Genomic DNA, 20,126 nt, shown 5'->3' with positions numbered 1-20,126 from the left:
CAATGGTCTCGTTAGATAGTAAAATTCATGTTAAATTGCTGTTTTAGGGGTTGTTTTTAGAAGTCTGGACCGGATTAATCCATTTTGCATTACTTTCTATGGGAAAGCGTGCCTTGGTTTTGGAACACTTTGGTTTTGGAATGGACTTCCGGAACAGATTAAATTTGATAACCAAGGTACCACTGTACTTCATAATATTAGAGGCATGGCTAGCAGATGTGGCCTTAGGTGCGAAGAGGCTTTCTGTCTAGTTCTCATTTGATTCCTCCCACCCCCCTTCAGAGCTGCCTCAACCTGCCTTTGGACGACACTGAATCAGTACTTCACACAAAAAACTGAAAAACTAGGAGAGTGTTTTATAAAGCACAGCAAACCAATTCAGAAGCAGCAACTGGAGAAATCGGCTGAGATTATTTTCGCCCTTCCCTTTCGCTTTTTTTGAAAGGATGAGGACGTGCCTCAGTTATAGTGATAGGCATTCACGCCGTAGAATTTGTGCCTTCTGCCTTTCCTGTCATGATCCCTCAGGTCCCTTATTCCTCCTCTAGTTAGATCACTCAGGCGCTTGATGGCTTCACCCTTCCTAAAACAATACTGCATATCGTTTAATTTTGTCTGAGGCCGAGCTATCTCGCAGTTAGGAATCCATTCTGGGAAAGTGGACCTGCTTTCGATCCCTGGGAACACATTAGGAACACACTGAACACCTGGGATGTCGTCACATGTTTCAAAGCTCACCTCCGTTGGGCCTGGTTTAGAGAGGCTGATGGGATGGTGCCACACGATGTAATTGCTTAAGCGGGAGGGGGGCAGATCTTCGTAGCGAATGGATTCAGCGGGCTTCACAACAATCTCTGGTTCGGGGGGGACAGCAAGCTGCCTTTGATATAACTTCTCCGTCTTCCAGGTATCTGTAATTTTCTGAAACCTGCTCCACGGGAGTTTCGTATGTTTCATGCTTTCTCTCGGGTTGCCTACCGGACGATCAATCTGATTTTGTGGGAAGTCCTCAATTCTCTTTTTTGCTCCGCTGTCTGTTTCCGGAGGCATTTGCCTACTGCTGCTCTGCACCGCATCTAAACATTTGCGTATGAGTGACTCACCTGTCCATTGAGGTGGATGCTCACAAATATAGCCAGGATCCTGCTGTTGAGGGTCATAGGGGCGGATTGGTTTGCCTTGAAGTGCGCGAGCAATACGTCCTTCTAAGGGTCTTACTTGAGTCTCAGCTGACGGAAATGATTCTCTCTGAAAAACAGATAGTTTGGGATTGATAGCTACCCTTTCTGTTTACAGTGATGTTCTCTAAACGGCCTCAGCCCAGTATACCTGAAGGAGCGTCTCCACCCCTATCGTTCTGCCCGGATGCTGAGGTCCAGCGCTGAGGGCCTTCTGGCGGTTCCCTCATTGCGAGAAGCAAAGCTACAGGGAACCAGGCAGAGGGCCTTCTTCGTAGTGGCGCCCCCCCGTGGAACGCCCTCCCATCAGATGTCAAAGCGATAAACAACTACCTGACGTTCAGAAGACATCTTAAGGCAGCCCTGTTCAGGGAAGTTTTTAATGTGTGACATTTTAGTGTATTTTTGGTCGCTGTGGAAGCCGCCCAGAGTGGCTGGGGAAACCCAGCCAGATGGGCGGGGTACAAATAAATTATTATTATTATAAATACAACTCTCAGAGCAGCGATGGGGAACTTTTGGCTCTCCAGATGCAGTTAGATTCCCAACTCCCATCAGCCCCAGTCAGCATGGCCAATGGTCAGGGGCAATGGGAGTTGTAGTCCAGCAGTATCTGCCATGCCAGAAATTCCCCATTTCTGTTATAGGACCAAACTAGATACTGTATATCATTTGCTTGATGATTTAATATTTAAATAAATTGTCCTTCGTGCAAGCAAATTCCAGGGCAGTGTATGATAATATCAGCAACAAGAGAATACAAGAAACCAAAAGACAACATCTATGAAAATAACAAACAGACTGGAGGACAAATGTAACCCTTTAAAAATGTGTGGTCAAAGAATAGGGCTGGGCGATATTTGGTTTTCAACAGCATGATATATTACCAACTAAACATTGCGATATACTGATATATTGTGATGTCTGAAATAAGGATGGAGCTATGTATAAAGGCATCGTCTGAGTTCACGGTTTTTCCCACATTGCGATTTTTTGCATAGCACACACAAACACACATCATGGTTCATGATATATTGCCAGGTCAAAAATTATGACGCCACAATATGGACTTCAAACTGGTTTTGGACGATATAGTGATATGTTGCCCAGCCCTATCAAAGAGGAAAATCTTAACCTGGTGCTGAAAAGATCACAACTTCAGTGTCAAAGCAAGATTAGAAGTCGCTGTAGGCATTGCAAGGTGACAGCTATGTCCAGGGTATTACCTTTTTTTACCGTTTATTTCCATTATTATTAGTGATAACAGTTTATTTGTTCCACTCCATTAAAGAAAAGCTTTAATGAAGACATTTCATCACCACGGATCAATAAAACGTGTCTCATCACAAACAAAGCTAATGCATAGAAAAAGAGTGCCTTGCAACAATAAGGTTGCAGCGTGGAGTGTTGCTGTTCAGAATTCCAGCCTCTCCATTCCATTCTCCTTCCCACCTGGTTTTCTAGGACAGTCAGCTGGCTGTTCTATGAAACTGAGCATGCTCAATCCTCATTGGGCTGCTTTGTGGTTTTCCCCTTCCCTTAGAGACACGTTTGTTTGTTTTTGCATTTCTGCAACCTCCGTGCCCACCTCCCAGCTTGCTGATATCTCCCTCTTGGGTGCTGTGGGTGGGTGCTGCCCTTCGGGCTACATCATCAATGGCACTCACAGCCTGAACATCAGAAATGGAAGGGAACGATCAGCTTGAAAGGTCCTAGTTGCCATACTTACGAGTTCAACATCCATGCCCAGTTCTCCAGTTGCTCTGCCAATCATCTTGGGATCATGGTCATCCAGCAGCAAGGGGTTCATAGAACCTTTACCTTAAGCAAGACAATGTTGACATCAGTTTAGGAAGTTAATATGTAATATGTGGTATGCAATAATATTGTTATGTGTTACCCCAGTCTCCAAGCTGTTAGAGACTCCAGGGGTACCTGTGCTTAACTCAGGATTTAGTTTCCTTGGAATGAAAGCCAATGGAGATGGTGGTGTCTCCAGGATAAATGGTTTTATTTACACACATATATATCCTAAGCATAGGATGGAGCGGCTCACAGCAACAACACTCCCCCTGTAGTTTTTGCTTCCCCTTTAAGCTTCCAGGGGAGACACAAAGTCATGTCTCTGTATCTGCAGCTTCAACATCCAGCTCCCACCTCACAGATATACCAATTTTGGGCATTGTTCTTCTACCTAGGATCATGTGGCCTTTAGTCAGGTGAAGGGAGTGGGGAAGATGCCTATGGCCCCCTTTCCTGGAGAGTGGCATCACTTAGCTCGTTCTTTGAGATGCTCACGAAGGCTTCACTAAAGCCATTACCATGATAAGTTTGACCCATTCTGCAGGTTCCCTCGTATACATTCCAGCCTTACAGGTACAGGTCCCAAGTATTGGGACCCCAGGTATCATCAAGACTGTCCCCCCCCAAAAAAACCTCCCCTCATCATAATATTTTGGAAAATGCAGAGCAAGTCTCAAGATGATTTATCTTAGGTATTTTGTGTTCCAGCCTTAATCTCTCACGTTTAAAAGGTGTGTACCTGTATAGTCACGCTTGTGAGTCGACAACCAGAGGGCCTTTTTGACATTTTCCAGCATGTTGGCAGCTCTGAATGAAATGTCAAGCTCCGGGGGTTTGGAAGTCTTCTTGCGGCCCCCCTTTGGGGAAGAATTTGGGTCGCCTGCCTCACCATTTTCATCGCCATTCTGAGAATAAAAAGTAGAACAGGCATGATAAGTGCTCCTGCTTGAACTGTGTGAGTGTTTGCTGAGACGGTAGGAAGGACACAACTTTCAAAATCGAAGCTGTCAAGGTTTAAAACGTGGTTTTAGAAATCTGTCCAATTGGGAGCAAATGAATGAGGATGGTAAAAGTTTGGATGCACTTTCCACACTTGGATGCACTTCCCACACTTCCACATAAGAGTTTAGGGCAGGGATGGGGAGCTGTGTTCAGCTTGAGGGCCACATTCCCCTTTGAGCAACCTTCTGGAGGCCATGTGCTAGTGGAGGTCAGGACCAGAGGCAAAAGAGGATGGAGCCATTAATATGAATGCTACCTTAGTACTGTGGGATATTTTCTACACACATTCTGCCACCCTCCCTCCTCCATTCAAAGAAGCCATTGCCTCTGCCATGGGCGTGTCTACTTTGTATGATTTTAAAAAAAATCATTTCCTGTCATGGTTATGTTTTAAACTTTTTTAAAAAGGTCGTTTTTATTTTGTGCATCATCTTGAGACATATATGGAAGGCAGTTAATAAATAACAACAATAATATTATAGTCCATGAAGCTGGTTGGCAAAGGCTGGTCTACTCTGCCAGAGCTGTCTCCAAGACCTCTTTGTTACTTGAGGTTTTAACATTTTATTTTTAAAGATGGAGAGAACCAGGAATCAAACCTGGTTCTTTTTGATTGCTGAGCTGTAGCCCTCCCTCTAATGTCAAAATCCCCAACTATAGTAGCGATTACCTACAGGAAAGTATCCAAGCCGTCTGTCTAAAGGTTCGCCGGCTCTTTCGTCTCTTTCGGGGCCACCTTTAAAATTCAGGAGGAAATACTTGGTTGCATAATATGAAATTCAAGCAGCTGAGGTTAGAAGAAGAATCTGACTTGGAAGGGGGCAGCTACTTTGCTATAGTTAAGAAACACTTCCTGATTCACCGCAAATCAGAGATCTACCAGTAGGTCTTGGCCTGTGTCCCGGTTGGGCAGAAGGCAGAAGACTACCATCTTTTGCAGAGCACTTTTAACAATGTTTGTGGAAGAGGAGCAAAATTGGCTGAGGGCACACCATACAGTAAAAGCACAATCTTGGGCACAGTAGTTTGTTAAGGGTGCTCTGTGAAGGGTCAACCAAAGTTCCCAGGTTTCTTTCCAGGATGGTGGTGGTGGTGTGTATTTTAAATGTATGGTGCACACTCGGTGTACAATGATTTTGCTGCCAGCGCCTGAATGCAAAGAAGGAACACAGCTGAAGAAGTCCTCAGAGAAGGCCATAATTCTTAACCTGATAAGCTTTGCTTGGAATAGAACTTGTCCTCTGATGGTCCCTTGCAAAACAAAAATAGAAGTGCACATCTATCCATCTTTGTACTGCTTAGGGCCAGTACTGGCAGACGGGAGAAAGTTTAGAAGGAGGAATGCTAATCACACTATTGTACAATAATGTCTTGAAAGCCTCCTTGGTTTACTAGGCAAAGATCCCATAATGTGCTTCAGCATTCTTATTCAACATTGTGGTGATGGGTGGTTGGAGATAACAGCTCCTTAACTCAACTTGACCTGTTGCTTAATGCCATTACTGCCCAATGATTAAAGCTTCTTAACACTGTATGCATTTAAACTGGACAAATGTTCTGTGACTGCAGTAGTCTCATGAGGTTTTCCTCTTACATTACTTCCCTTTGCCTGTAATCCGTTTTGTGTTAGTGCCAACACGTTTATAGAAGTCTGAATGCGCAGTATGGTCATCCATTCATTTATTTACAAGATGCTATGCTACTTTTTCAACACATTCAAAGCAATTTGGGGGAAAAGGAGAAAAATTAAAACTGGAATAATAAAATAAAAATAAACACGCATATACATTGTGGTGTGCTCTCCTCAGGGAGGTTCATCCAGCACCTTCATTATAAGGTAAAAGGTAAAGGTAAAGGACCCCTGGATGGTTAAGTCCAGTCAAAGTCGACGATGGGGTGCAGCACTCATCTTGCTTCAGGCCGAGGGAGCTGGCGTTTGTCCACATACAGCTTTCCGGGTCATGTGGCCAGCATGACTAAACCACTTTTGGCGCAGCGGAACACCATGACAGAAACCAGGGCGCACGGAAATGCCGTTTACCTTCCCACCACAGTGGTACCTATTTATCTACTTGCACTGGCGTGCTTTTGAACTGCTAGGTTGGCAGGAGCTGGGACAGAGCAACGGGAGCTCACCCCGTTGCAGGGATTCGAACTGCCGACCTTCTGATCAGCAAGCCCAAGAGGCTCAGTGGCTTAGACTACAGAGCCACCTGCATCCCCCTACCTTCATTATACATCTTTAGACACCAGGCGAAAAAATTCTTCTTCAACCAGGCCTTGGGTGATTAATATTATATAACCTTTTAAATGTGTTTGCAGAAGGAGGGGTTATTATTTTTGTTTTTGTTTTAACTATTTATTTGTGGTTTTGCTTTATATTTTATCTCGTTAATCACCCTGAGATCTTGGGATGATGGGCATTATATAAATATAATAAATAAACAAATGTGTGTGTATTGGCCAGTTGAAAACATCGTAAGGGGCAAACCCCAATAGATAGATAAAGAAGGGATGGCTTGTCTGAAAAATCAGGCTGAGAAGAACAATCCCTCAGTTTCAGAAGATATTGGGAGCACAGCTGTAAAGCCCTTGCTTTCAGTGGCATATATTTGTATTGCATGGACAGATGTATAAAGTAACAAAAGCAGGACTGGCCGGATGAAGGAGGCTTGATAATGTCACTACATTACAACCTAATCTCCAGGATTTCCCTCCCCCCTTCCTTGGAACAGGAGAAACCTTGCTGCAGGCCTCGGTTAAAAGCCCCACCAGGAACTCTGTGGAACCCTGCCAATAAACCCATTATGTTATGAGCACCTGTACAGAGCTTGAATTCAAAAGTCAAGGTTCAGCCATCAAGATTGAGTCTGTGGCTTAGCCTCCTGTGACTCAGTAGATTTAAGCCTGATGGTTTTTTCACCAACAGATTTCTGTTGATTCCAAAACAGTTTTTTGCCTTACATGGATCTCGGAGTCAGAGGATGTTTAGAATTTGGGAAGAAGTGTGCAGACAAGGGGGAGATGGGCAAGCCCTGAATACAGAGATGGTCAATGTTTCCTCCACATACCAGGTATGTCATACCTGCCTTTTGGGAAAGGTAGCATAACAAATAATAGAATCACAGAATGGTAGAGTTGGAAGAGATCCCAAGGGACATCTAGTCCAGGGGTCAGCAAACCTTTTCAGCAGGGGGCCTGTCCACTGTCCCTCAGACCTTGTGGGGGGCCGGACTATATTTTGAAAAATATATATGAATGAATTCCTATGCACACTGGGAAGAATGGGGCGGGGGAAGGGCAGGCGTAACTCTTCACAGTGGGTTCTCAGGCCGGATTTAGGACCCAAACGAGCCTGATCTGGCTCAGGGGCCGTGGTTTGCCAACCCCTGATCTAGTCCAACCTTCTGCACTGCAAGAATCTTAACTAGATCATACATGACTGGTGGCCATCCAGCCTCTGCTAAAAAACTTCCAAGGAAGGAGAGTCTGCTACCTCTTCTTAGGAGTCCGTTCCACTGCTGAACAGCTCTTGCTGTCAGAAAGATCTTCCTGAAGTTTAGTCAGAATCTTCTTTCTTGTAACTTGAAGCCATTGGTTTGACTCCTTCCCTTCAATTATATAGAAGTATTGCTGCTGCTCCTCTTCCCCCAAGATAATGCACAGAACTGCCTTAAAGCTTCTAACTAGAGAGGTCTGCTCTCTTATACAGTTGAGAATATTGCTATGTACTGAAGTTCTCACCCTGGGCCAGCAGGGGGATACTGTAGATAGTTATGCAAATGAAGGATTGAAAGTGACATTCAGTGATTGGATAGTTTGTATGCAAATAAAGGATCGAAAGTGACGTTCAGTGATTGGCTAGTTACAGAAAATGGTTACTGTTGCATTCTAGTGGAGCTCTATATAAGCAGGCTGACTGAGCTCCTCAGTTCAGTTCTGTTCCAGTTTACAAATAAAGAGCTGCTTTGGAAGAATCGCTGTGTCGTCTGATATGTTCGCCCACAACTTAACAAATATGATCTTCAACAGGCGTGGGGAACATTTAGTGTTCCAGATGCTAAACTACAGCTCCCATCATCCCTTAGCCATTGGCTAAGATTGCTAGGGCAGGTGGGAATTGTTGTTCAGCATCATCTGGAGGGTCCCTGGGTGCACACTTCTTCTTTACAGCTATCCCAAGAGCAGTTTTTAAAATTAAGTTTCTCTAGCTGATAAAATAATAATAATAATAATAATAATAATAATAATAATAATTTTTATTTATACCCCGCCCTCCCCAGCCAAGGCCGGCCTCTGGGCGGCTAACAAGCAATAATAAAAACAAGTTGAATGAATACAACTTAAAAACAAAATTAAAATACAACATTAAAATATTGAAACATTAAAATATTAAAATGCAGCCTCATCACAGGAGGAGAAAGGAAAAAGAAAAAAGAAAGATGGGGAGGGAATCAAATTGGCTCCAAGCCAAAGGCCAGGCGGAACAACTCTGTCTTACAGGCCCTGCGGAAAGAAATCAGATCCTGCAGGGTCCTGGTCTCATGAGGCAGAGCGTTCCACCAGGCCGGAGCCAGTGTTAAAAAGGTCCTGGCTCTGGTTGAAGCTAATCTAACTTCCTTAGGGCCCGGGACCACTAGGGTGTTGCTATTTATGGACCTTGAGGCTCTCCTTGGGGCATATTGGGAGAGGCGGTCCTGTAGGTACGACATGAGAAAAAGACATGAGAAGACACAAACCAAAACCGCACACAGGCACAAATGAATAATGCTTTACCTGTGATGTCGATATTACTGTGGACGTAAGGATGAAGTGGCCGGTGACGGCCGGCCACAAGATGGGTCTCTGGATTGGCTGGTGACTTGTGCCTTAGATACTTCTCATATCTATCAAATACAGCAGAAAGTTTTTGACGGGGACAAAGAACATTGTATGGTCATGATGGGCTTCGGTTGCCCAGATGAAGAAATACAATCCCTTAATTTTGCTCCATACTTCTACCTTGACTGTTCCATACCTGGCAACAGGAATGCCCTGGGTTCATTCGAGGGATTCAGCTGTTAAACTACAGGCTACAGCAACACATTTCATCCAGATTTTACTAACAGTATTAAACAGAAGAAGAAGTAGTCCTAGGAATGAGCCAAAGGCATGGGGAGGAAGGGCATCCCTACTGCCTCACCAGAGTGGTACATGCTCTGGTTATCTCCTGCTTGGACTACTGCAATGCTCTCTACATGGGGCTACCTTCAAAGGTGACTCGGAAACTACAATTAATCCAGAATGCGGCTGCTAGACTGGTGACTGGGAGTGGCCACTGGGACCATATAACACCTGTCCCAAAGGATCTACATTGGCTCCCAGTACGTTTCTGAGTTTAATTCAAAGTTTTGGTGTTGACCTTTAAAGCCCTAAACTATTTTGGCCCTGGACATCTGAAGGAGCATCTCCATCCCCATTGTTCAGCCTGGACATTGAGGTCCAGCTCCTTCTGGCGGTTCCCTCATTGCAAGAATTGAGGTTGCAGGGAACCAGGCAGAGGGCCTCCTTGATAGTCCCCCACCCCCTGTGGAATGCCCTCCCATCAGATGTCAAGGAAATAAACAATAATATGACTTTTTGTAGGTATCTGAAGGCAGCCCTCTTTCAGGAAGCTTTCGATGTTTGGTGTTCTGTTGGAAGCTGCCCAGAATGGCTGGGGTACAAGCAATGAATTATTATAATTACTCAGCATGAATTATTTCCCTTTTCCTAGGAAGATGACCCCACACCTGCCCTTCTTTGCACCCGGAGTGCTAAATGCACACACTTGTTTTCTTTCTTAACTTTTTTTGCACTTCAGGAAGGGTAATGCAGAATTCTGGAATGAGGTCCAGTGGAGAGCTTGGGCCATCGTTTTCTAGCCAATAAATTATACAGAAACTAATTTAACAATAAACCAAAGGGAAGGGCAGTGTCTTCATCATCATCAGGCCTCTGAGGTCATCTTCAGCTCTTTCTGTCGCCTCTCAGGAAAGAGTTGGAACCTGGACTGTGGCATCAATTGCCAGGAGCTAGAAGCCACAAACTCCTCCATATAGTCCTAATATATTGTACATTATGAACTGTAAGCTGCTTTAGAAGCCAGTTTGGCTGGGAAATGGATACAAATGTTAGTCATACTTTTTCTGTTATCTGAATATAAAACACACAGATTTTAACACAGACGTAAGTTAACTATACTTACTCCTCTGAATTTTCTGGCAAGTCAGGAAGTCTGTAATAAGAGAGAGGTCAGCCAATTACGTCAGTGTATAGGATACCTTATACTTCCAAAAGGCAATTGTAATTGAGACTGTTCTGATTGCTGCAGCTGAATCTGGCCAAATGGCTTTAGGATATACTCAAAGCTTTGTAAATTTCACCCATCGCTCTGGAGAGGTCTGGAGGGTGGCAACACGAGAACGGGCCTTCTCTGCAGTAGTTCCCCATCTGTGGAATGTTCTCCCCAGGGAAGTTCGCCTGATGCCTTCATTATACACTTTTAGGTGCCAGGTAAAAACATTTCTGTTTAATCAGGCCTTTGGTTGATTTAATTGACATCCTATGCCCTTTTAAATAGTGGGGTGTTTTTTTGGGGGGGTTATTGGGTTGTTGTTTTTATTTTGATTATGTATTTTGTGGTTTTATATTTTGATTTTATTCTGTGAACCACCCTGACACCTCCGGGTATAGGGAGTTTATAAATTCAATTGATGAAGATGATGATAAAATGTCCTTCACATTTTGGACATGGATTGTAACATGATGCAAACAGCAGCACTTTGCATTGTTAGGAGTCAAAATGAGGAGAACCTCCTTGGATGGATCTACTTTGGGAGACAAATGTTATTTGGAATCCACCAGTTAGTATTTTGTCTGCACTGTGCTGAATTATTCATAGTTGTAAAATATTTACGTCGGTGGTTTATTGATTTTGATAATTATTTTGCTATTAAACAGTGTATTTTGTATTGTATTTAGAAACATATAGAATTGTAGAGCTGGATGGGATCCTAAGGGTCATCTAGTCTGACCCCCTGCAAGGCAGGAATCTCAACATGCAGTCCCCCATCCAATTTGAAACCAGACCAGACCCTGCTTAGCTTTGCAAATGTGCTAGCAGTTTTGTTGCTGCACCACTAGCAGGTAACTTCTATTTGATTATTTTTGTCCACTGCCCTGGGATCCTATGGGCTGAAGGGCACTTTTAAAATAAAATTAATAACAGCAGGAGCAGCAACCAAAAATTATAGGGAGCAAGGCTTGCATGTGTGCAGTAAAATGAGGCGGTCGACTTCTGAGGTGGTAAAAGAGACTGTGCCATTTCAAACTGCAGGTGATATATCACATCTATGAACCCTCTCCGTACATAAACAACTCACTGGAAGTAGTTCAGTTCTGTTCAGTAAATTTATTGTGCTAGCCAAAGGACATGACAAAACCATATAACACAGGCAATATAAAATATAAAGCAAAACCTCTATTTGAATAAGCAGAACCATGTGTTGCAAGCAAGACTGTGAATGGGGAGCCTCCGCAACCACATACAACGTATTTCAATTTAGAATGCCAAATCTTCCTTACAATTTACTGGTATTTTGTCCAATTCCTTCTTCCTAATCTTTCTTGCTGCTAGTGCAAAAAGGGTGACTTTATGAGCCTCACGGGTGTTAGAGTTACTCAACAATCACAGAACTCTCTCCGCTGAGGAGAGACTGCTTTCTTGAACAAACAGGGGATTTAGAAAGCGTCTCCAAGCTCCGTGTATAATGGGCAATAAAACAAATAATGAAGAATGTCTTTGGCCCACGGTTGCCCACATATACAGAATCTACCTGCATATGGAATCTTTGCAAGTAGAAAGCTAGGGCAACATGGAATGGTCCCAGCTAGACAATCCTTTCTTCCAGATGTGCTAGGTTTTTTACTTGCAAGATGAGCAATTTTATGAAGGGGTGCTGTTCTAAACAAACCACTTTGCTGAATGTGTAGAGCAGGTTTAATCTATCTAGTCTCTTCTTTCCAGCTTTCTGGAGGCTGGTTTTCTGACATGGTTTCCAGACATAACCACAAACGTTACAAACACTGCACAGGAAGGAAGTATGTTTTAAAATGAGGAACCACTCTTTCCCTACATCAACACCTAATAGGAGAGGGGCACAGCTCAGGATCCCAAGTGGACTCATTGTAATATCTGGATTTGAAGACTGAAAAAATACTGGGTTATAAAAAATAGAATAGGTGGATGTTAATGAGTGAATACTCTATTTAGCTGCAGGACAGAAAATCGGAAGTCATTTTATCTCCTCCCCTCTTTCTTTTCCTTTCCCCTTCTTTTTCCTTCTGTTCCTTTTTAGATTAGATTTTTAAAGTATTTATTTTATTCTGGTCTATTATAAAAGATAATTTGTACTGGGAATGAACCTTAGTATATCTTTGGATTAGTATAAATGCAAATAGATATTTTTTTAAAAAGGAACTCATGTGGGCTGCAATAGTTGCTCTTGGAATGTATCCTATTTTTTTCATTATGCTGATAACGCAACTGTGTTTCTTTCTGAATGAAACAGGCATTCAAACAAATAATTATGTTTATTCCAGTTCTGAAACGTGCAGCAATCACTTTTTGTGTTTTGGTGCCATCAGGTGGCAAAACTATAGTTCTGCAGTTCTAATCCCACAATGCTGAAGTTTCTCTCAGCCGGCTAAGTTTTCATCAGGGCAATGAGAGAACATTTTCTTCAGTTATTAACTTAACTGCTAGCTCTCTGCAAGGACTGAGACCCTGCATCAAAATCTAAAGGCACAACCCCAACGGCACTTGAGCTCCACGTGCTATTTAAAGATAGTCTGATCTTAGCTGGGAACAATATCTTGAGAGACAACCATGTTAACCTGTTGCTGCAAATATAACAAAGGGTGCTTCTAGACTGCCATTATTTTCAAGTGGAATTCTGTCATCTAACCTCCCCAGAAACAAATCAGAATGAAAGCTTATCAAATAACCAAAGTTGTCTAACCTCCTCCATACCAATAAGAATGGAAGCCAAAGCAATTCATCTTTAACACACAAGCCTTTATGAACTGACATGGAATCTAGTCCACAAAAGCCCATTTTATAATACAGTTGTCTTTAAAGGGGTCACAATACAATTTGTGGTTTTAATCTGAGGATATATGTGACCTGACTTGTGATGAAGATACCTGTGTATCTTAGTGATGCTGAATAAAAACCCATTCAACCAACCTAAATGCAAAGCCACACAAAGTATATAGGAGTGCCCTTTGCTATGGCACTATTGCCAGAATAATGATATACTTGTTAATGTAGTGATCTGAAAACTGCAGAATTTCAGGATGTAGACACCAATGCCTCATTCTTGAACGCTGCAGGTATTTTAAACATGAGCTTAGTGTATCATAGATCATAAAAGCTCTCTGCTCACATTGGGCAGTCTCTTTTGACCATAGGATGGAGGGAATGTTTTTATAAAATAAATATTCTTCCAGGTTTAGTCCTCATCAGTTTTTGGCTTTCCGAGAGACACCAGCATTTCTGAATTGGCTTCTGGATTTAAACACCAATATCCAGCCATCCAGAGAGAAAGCAGATAGCCTACCTTAGCGGGGCATCTCTGTTACTGCCATAGTACTGGTGTTCCTGATCAAACTTGTAAGGTGGCTCGTAGATTCTGTGGGATTCTGGCAACAGGGGTTCAGATTCTTGTTCTCCTTTCACGATGGGCTTGCGCAGCTGGAATATTTCCCTTAGCTCTTCATATCTGAAATCAGATCAAGTGTTCCCAAAGAACAGCTGCAACAATGATACTCTACCTGAGTGATGCTTGCTTCATAGCTGGGATGGCCACTTAACAGACCGGAGGGCAAAAGAGGACACAGATTTGCATAGCAATTGCACATGCTGATTAAGATGCATTGGTTCACATTTGGAAGCAATTGCTGCAGTTTAAATATAAATATAATGCATCTTGCCATTGTGGGCATGACTGCCTACCAGGCTCTGACTATTGAGAGTCAACTTGAAGGCTCTCTCGCCTACTTCTCAGAGTCCTTTCTGTGTATATCAGACTTGAAACAGACAGCCCTTCAAACAGAGAGCTGTCCCTCATAAAGCAGGACACATGGACACCTAGCTCATAGTGACTAACAGTGCAAATCTAGCCATGTATACCAGGCATTGGCAAACTCAGCCCTCCAGATGTTTTGAGACTACAATTCCCATCATCCCTGACCACTGGTTCTGTTAGCTAGGGATGATGGGAGTTGTAGTCCCAAAACATCTGGGGGGCCGAGTTTGCCTATGCCTGATGTATACTCAGAGGTAGGCAGGGTTTTTCCCCCTGGTAGTACAGTGGTACCTCGGGTTAAGAACTTAATTTGTTCTGGAGGTCCGTTCTTAACCCGAGGTACCACTTTAGCTAATGGGGTCTCCCGCTGCCGCCGCACGATTTCTGTTCTCATCCTGAAGCAAAGTTCTTAACCCGAGGTACTATTTCTGGGTTAGCGGAATCTGTAACCTGAAGCATCTGTAACCTGAAGCGTCTGTAACCCGAGGTACCACTGTACTTAACAGTACGCAGTACCAGCACCTCCCCCCACCCAATCTTTTGATAAGGTAAATGGAGGGTGGGGAAAGCAAGCAAGCAAGCGTATCTCAAAGGGGAATTGCAAAAAGCAGGAGATGGAGTAGGTGGCAGCGAGGAAAAGGAGGCCTTTGTTTGGGGCTGTAGTCGCTGTTCCCAGTCAACAGGTTACACCAGGGGTAGTCAACCTTTCTATACTTACCGCCCACTAATGCATCTTTCTTGATGGTAAAATTTCCTTCCCGCCCACCAGTGTTCGATGGAAGGAGGATTCAGCTTGTGCCGTAGAACCCCCTATGCCCACCTAGAATCCTGAAACACCCACTAGTGGCCCGTAGGGACCAGGTTGACAACCCCTGGGTTACACCGTTCCCACTTGGCCGCCCCTGCAGGGCACACTCTCCCCTTGGCTGTGCTGCTATGCCGCTGCCTCGCTGCACCGCGAGTGCCCGGGCGAGCGCAAGCGCTGCTTCCTTTTCATCTCTGCTCACTCTTTCCGTGTCTGTGGGGCTGGGAAGGGAGGGGGGAGGGAGAGAGAAGGGGAGAAGACATCAGCCTCTGCTGCTAGTCCTGCTGTCCTGAGTGGGTGTGAGAAGACAGGGAAAGGTGGGGTGGGGGAACCAGGAGGGAGTGAGAGAGAGAAGGGTGGGGGGAATCATGGTGAGCACCGGCATTTTTCTAGAAAAAAAAGCCCTGGATGTAAGCCCTATTGAACTGATTCAGTCTTAATCACAGGTAAGTGGAGTTAGGACTGCAGCCTCAAACGCTTAATTTCTCTTTTCTTCCATGTCATCAGCCTGTTTCAAAACTCCTGGCTAGCTAGCCAGTTTGTCCTCCACATCAATTTAAAATTCACAGCCCTTCTTGTGTTATTCGAACATGTTTCTTGTGCCTTTAAACTGAAACATCTATGCTGTGGCTGTGCTTTTTAAGGTTACTTTTAACGTTCCATACAACAAGGTTCATTGAATGCTATTGGCACTGAGATGCTGAACTAAGTCAGATATCCTCCCTGCCAAATTACTGGGGGGAAATCACTCATCTGAGGCTGCTATTTGCATTGAGAGGAACTAGCACAAACGCAGACATATTTCACATCATGACTAGTCCCTGATCAGTCCATGTTAACTATCAACTGACATGCATGCAATTTCTGCTATTTCATGGGTTGCTACTTGCAAAATGTGTAGCCCAGTCCTATGTGTTGTTGTTGTTTTAAGGTAAAGGACCCCTGACAGTTAAGTCCAGTTGCGAATGACTCTGGGGTTTCATCGCTCATCTTGCTTTACTGGCCGAGGGAGCTGACGTTTGCCTGTAGACAGTTTTTCCAGGTCATGCAGCCAGGATGACTAAGCCGCTTCTGGCAAAATCAGAGCAGCACATGGAAATGCAATTTACCTTCCCTCCAGAGCGGTACCTATTTATCTACTTGCACTTTTTTGCGTGGTTTCGAACTGCTAGGTTGGCAGGATCTGGGACTGAGCAATGAGAGCTCACCCCGTTGTGGGGATTCGACCCTCCGATCATTGGCAAGCCCCATGTCCCTATATGTGTGTTTACTCAGAATTAAATCTCATCAAAGTCAATGAGGCTTAATTCCAATACACAGTATTGTGGCCGTAATGAGTATATTCATGCTACAGTGGTACCTTGGGTTACAAACACCTTGGGTTTCAGACTCCGCTAACCCGGAAGTAGTACCTCGGGTTAAGAACTTTACCTCAGGATGAGAACAGAAATCATGCAGCGGTGCGACGGCAGCAGGAGGCCCCATTAGCTAAAGTGGTACCTCAGGTTAAGAATGGTTTTGGGTTAAGAATGGACCTCCAGAACGAATTAAGTTCATAACCAGAGGTACCACTGTATAAGACCTAAGTCAGCTACATAGAGATATTGAAAAAAATTACAGAGTGAATAGCTACTTCTTACCTTTCTGGTGATATAGGTGGGCCTGGGGGGATATGCAGTGGAGTCAGGTGATTCGCAGATTCCAAGGTTTTTGTTACTAAGGCTGTTCCATCTTGAGCATCATTGTAATAGGTCATACCCGTATGCATTTCCATCTTTAATAGCTACAGAGTAAATTTATACATAGAAAAGTCCGTGATCAAAGCAACTAGCATTCTGCTTAGTTTGAACAGATAAAATTCTGTTTCAATAGGTAACAAGAATTGATTTAGCAACAGCGCCAACTTCATTACTGAAAGAGATCACTTTTCAGATTGCAATGTAAAAATGAGAGAGTCTGGACAAAAATAGACATGACAAAGAATTTCATGATGAACTAGAAACATTGAAAACTTGGGATTTTGGAAAAGAAGAAGCTAATTTTGTTTTTTCAAAGTGACACAGTATCATATTAAAACAAAGTCCCTAAAAAAGTTGGAAGGGACTAGAGCAACCTTTTCCAATCTGATGCAGTCCAGATGTTTAGAACTGCCACCCCTGGCCAAGCTGGATGGGGTTGATGGGAGTTGGAGTTCAGTAACATCTGGAGACACCATGTTGGGGGAATGCTGGATTAAAGTTATTTGCATGAGGGGAAATTCTCTTTCAACTTTTGGGTATTGTACCAAATGGTACGTGGGAAGAATTTGAGCCAGTTTCTTCTTAGCAGCCATTCAATAAACTCTAGCTCTTACTTTGATTTCCCTTAAGATGTAGTTTATGGCAGAAATACAATTGTACCATGCCTTCCACTCTAGCATTGAACTTTGGCAAATTCATACAGAACTATTGCACATTTCTGTTGTGTTCCACTTTTGATAAATATATGCAGTTTTGTGAGAGTGTTTGCCTGCTGGATTACACCAGCAGTTACGCCCCATATACCAGTGCTATGGGTACATGTAATGCCAGGATGTGATCGCGGTTGGTTCTAACCCTGTTCACTTCTTCAAAGAACATTTCAGTGGAAGAAATATACAAGCAGAGCATAAGGCAGGGATCCAAATGTTGCTATATTATGCCTCCCATCATCCCTGCCCACTGGCCATGCTGACTGGGTCTGATGAAAGCCAAAGTCTGGAGGGCCACAGGTTTGGCTCAAGGAGAAGCAAAGAGGCCCTCTTCCAAGGCAGGAGATGCGCTACCCCATAGCAGATTCCCAAACAGAAATACCTTGCACTTCCAAGATGCCCTCAGCCAGAAACCAGTTTTCTTTCTGTGTCCCTTTCTTCCAAATGGCAAATAGTCTATGTTTACACAAACTGTTCACATCATCCTCCGCCTCTCAGCTGGAGGGGTGGTTATAGGTCACCTTCTCTGTGCTCCAATGAGTACCTCATTCAAAGGCATAGAAAGCATCCCAGCCGTCAGGGACTGGACTGAGGAGGAATGGTGGGGACTGCCCCCCCTGCACTTCCCAGAGAAGAGGGAGACAGTATAGATTCACAACAGTGGTTTGCAGAAGGTCATAGTTCAGAGGCTGCAGAGGGGAGAAGCTGGGAAATATTGGGAGAGGAGCAGGAGGAGGAAGAAGAACCAGGGGAGGGACAGCTGACAAATTCAGTGTCTTTGGAAAGCATTCCTGATCCCCTCCTCCTCGCAGGACCTGGCGAGCATTGCGAGTAGGAGAACAGAAGGCAAAAAACACAGATTAGCTGATGCAGGGATGATGTATAATAGGAGAGACGGAGGGGGCGGGACTTTACTCGGAGCAACGCCATTATCTGAGAGACTGCATCCTATGTCTATCTCTGTGAATATTGAATAAAACACCTTGGTAAGAGCTTCTTGTTTTTTCCCATTACGGTGGTACCTCGGGTTACATACGCTTCAGGTTACATACACTTCAGTTTACAGACTCCGCTAACCCAGAAATAGTACCTCGGGTTAAGAACTTTGCTTCAGGAAAGTGTGCAGCAGCAGCAGGAGGCCCCATTAGCTAAAGTGGTGCTTCAGGTTAAGAACAGTTTCAGGTTAAGTACGGACCTCCGGAACGAATTAAGTACTTAACCTGAGGTACCACTGTACTGGCAGCCTGCTGTGAGGGAGGAGGATCAGATTCCCTGCAGCCTGACACCAGCTATCAACCTAGCCATTATCCCTCATCAGCCACCCATTCTGGACTATTAACTAATAACCTGCTCTGCCTCCACAGTCAAAGGTGGTAAACTGTCCGAATACCAGTTGCAGAAAACCGCAAGAGGGGAGAGAGTGTTCTTGTGCTTGGGTCCTGCTTGCGAGCTCCCCATTGACCATCTGGCTGACCACTCTAAGAGGAGGAAGCTGGACTAGATGGGCCTTTGGCTTGATCCAGCAGGCTTGTCTTATGCTCTAACTTGCTCAAGGCCATCCATCAACAACCACAACACCATGAATCGTGCAACACATGTCCGCTTTCAAAGTTATTATTATCATTTATTAAATTTGTAACCACCCTATACCCGCAAGATGGATGAAGATCCATCTTTGATGCTTCCATTAGTCTCCAGGCCTTTCCCCCAACCCCATGCAGTGTTGAAAGTTAGATAAGAATGGCTAGAAGAGAGGAAACAGATGGAAGCGGACTTAAAAGTGGAAGTTTGAGCCTCAAGCCTACCTTTCTAGTTTAAGGGCAGTGCAGTATGTTGTTCTAGTTTCCTGCCCTGTCCTGTCAGTGGTATCTGACATCACAATAGAGGAGATTGTCCTGATTGTTTGCTTTCACAGTTTCTGATGGAAAATTAGCTTGTTGAATTTGGCACATTATATTTCGGTAAAATGGACGTGGAAAAGTGAAATATAGTGCTTGATACCGAAACCAAAATACCACGAATGTACTTAAAGGAAGTTTAGCTAAACGAAGGAAAAGAAAACCCTCACCTAATTGTGCTTTGAAAAGCAACCTTTTATGCTACTTCTTGAAACAAGGGGGAGATATCTGAGAGTGACGGCCACATTCTCATTAAACCAGTGCTTAGTTTTGTATTCTCTATGTTTTGACAGAATGAAACACATTCTAATGTTCATAGTCACTGGGAACAGGGCAATATTCTCCACTACAATGGAAGGCAACAGGCTTAGGGGGTGCAGTGGAGGCCACATGGCACACCACATATGGCTATCTCCTCCAACATCTGGTCACCACTCCCTATCCCCTAGCGGTGGAGGTTAGTCCATTCTGGCAAATGGGGCACTGCCCCACCAACCTTAGTCTACCCTCAGCCAGTCTCCACCTGCCTGCTTTCTTGGTTATACAACCAGTCAGGGGATGGCTTCGACTCTCATTGGCTCTGGCTCCACCTAATGTTGGTCCTCCTACTTTCTGCCCTACAAGTCCAACCCCTGACCACTACCTGCCAGCATCTAATTCCTGAGGTGGCCAATGATAGAGATACTTTCCTCTTGGTACTTATGGGGGGCAATTATGACAATTTCAATCAAAACCATGGTGGGTGAGGAAAGAGTTGAAGCTCCCCTCCCCATGTACCTGGCCCTGATGAAAAGTAGGGCTCCCACACTTAAAAAGCCAAAAACTGAGATTATTAGCAGTGACACAGTGCAGTATGTTGTTTAGTTTGGCCCTGAATTGTAC

The 20,126-nt window shown here is 44.0% G+C and overlaps 1 protein-coding gene across 1 annotated transcript; it reads right to left on the bottom strand.

Annotated features, from left to right (window-relative positions):
- Nucleotides 1–336: 336 nt before the first annotated feature.
- SPMIP4 (sperm microtubule inner protein 4) lies at nt 337–19,264 on the bottom strand. Its single transcript, XM_083578693.1, has 9 exons — nt 19,152–19,264; nt 16,538–16,680; nt 13,625–13,786; nt 10,210–10,239; nt 8,760–8,869; nt 4,658–4,719; nt 3,721–3,886; nt 2,908–2,999; nt 337–1,248 (listed from the first exon to the last, which is right to left on the bottom strand). Exons 2-9 carry the CDS (start codon nt 16,669–16,671, stop codon nt 460–462), a joined length of 1,545 nt encoding a protein of 514 aa, XP_083434819.1. The 5' UTR covers nt 16,672–16,680; nt 19,152–19,264; the 3' UTR covers nt 337–459.
- Nucleotides 19,265–20,126: the final 862 nt, after the last annotated feature.

The sequence above is a fragment of the Podarcis filfolensis genome, assembly GCF_964270895.1.
Source record: "Podarcis filfolensis genome assembly, chromosome: 12".
Lineage (NCBI taxonomy): Eukaryota > Metazoa > Chordata > Lepidosauria > Squamata > Lacertidae > Podarcis > Podarcis filfolensis.
The sequence above is the reverse complement of the archived record's forward strand: the minus strand, read 5'-3'. Positions and strand labels throughout refer to the sequence as shown.

Coding starts and splice junctions, on each gene's coding strand:
- SPMIP4 (XM_083578693.1), bottom strand. CDS start 16,671: ATGGAAATGCATACGGGTATGACCTATTACAATGATGCTCAAGATGGA. Junction 13,787..16,537: donor CCACCTATATCACCAGAAAG/GTAAGAAGTAGC, acceptor ATCTGATTTCAG/ATATGAAGAGCTAAGGGAAA. Junction 4,720..8,759: donor CAGTAATATCGACATCACAG/GTAAAGCATTAT, acceptor TGAATTTTAAAG/GTGGCCCCGAAAGAGACGAA.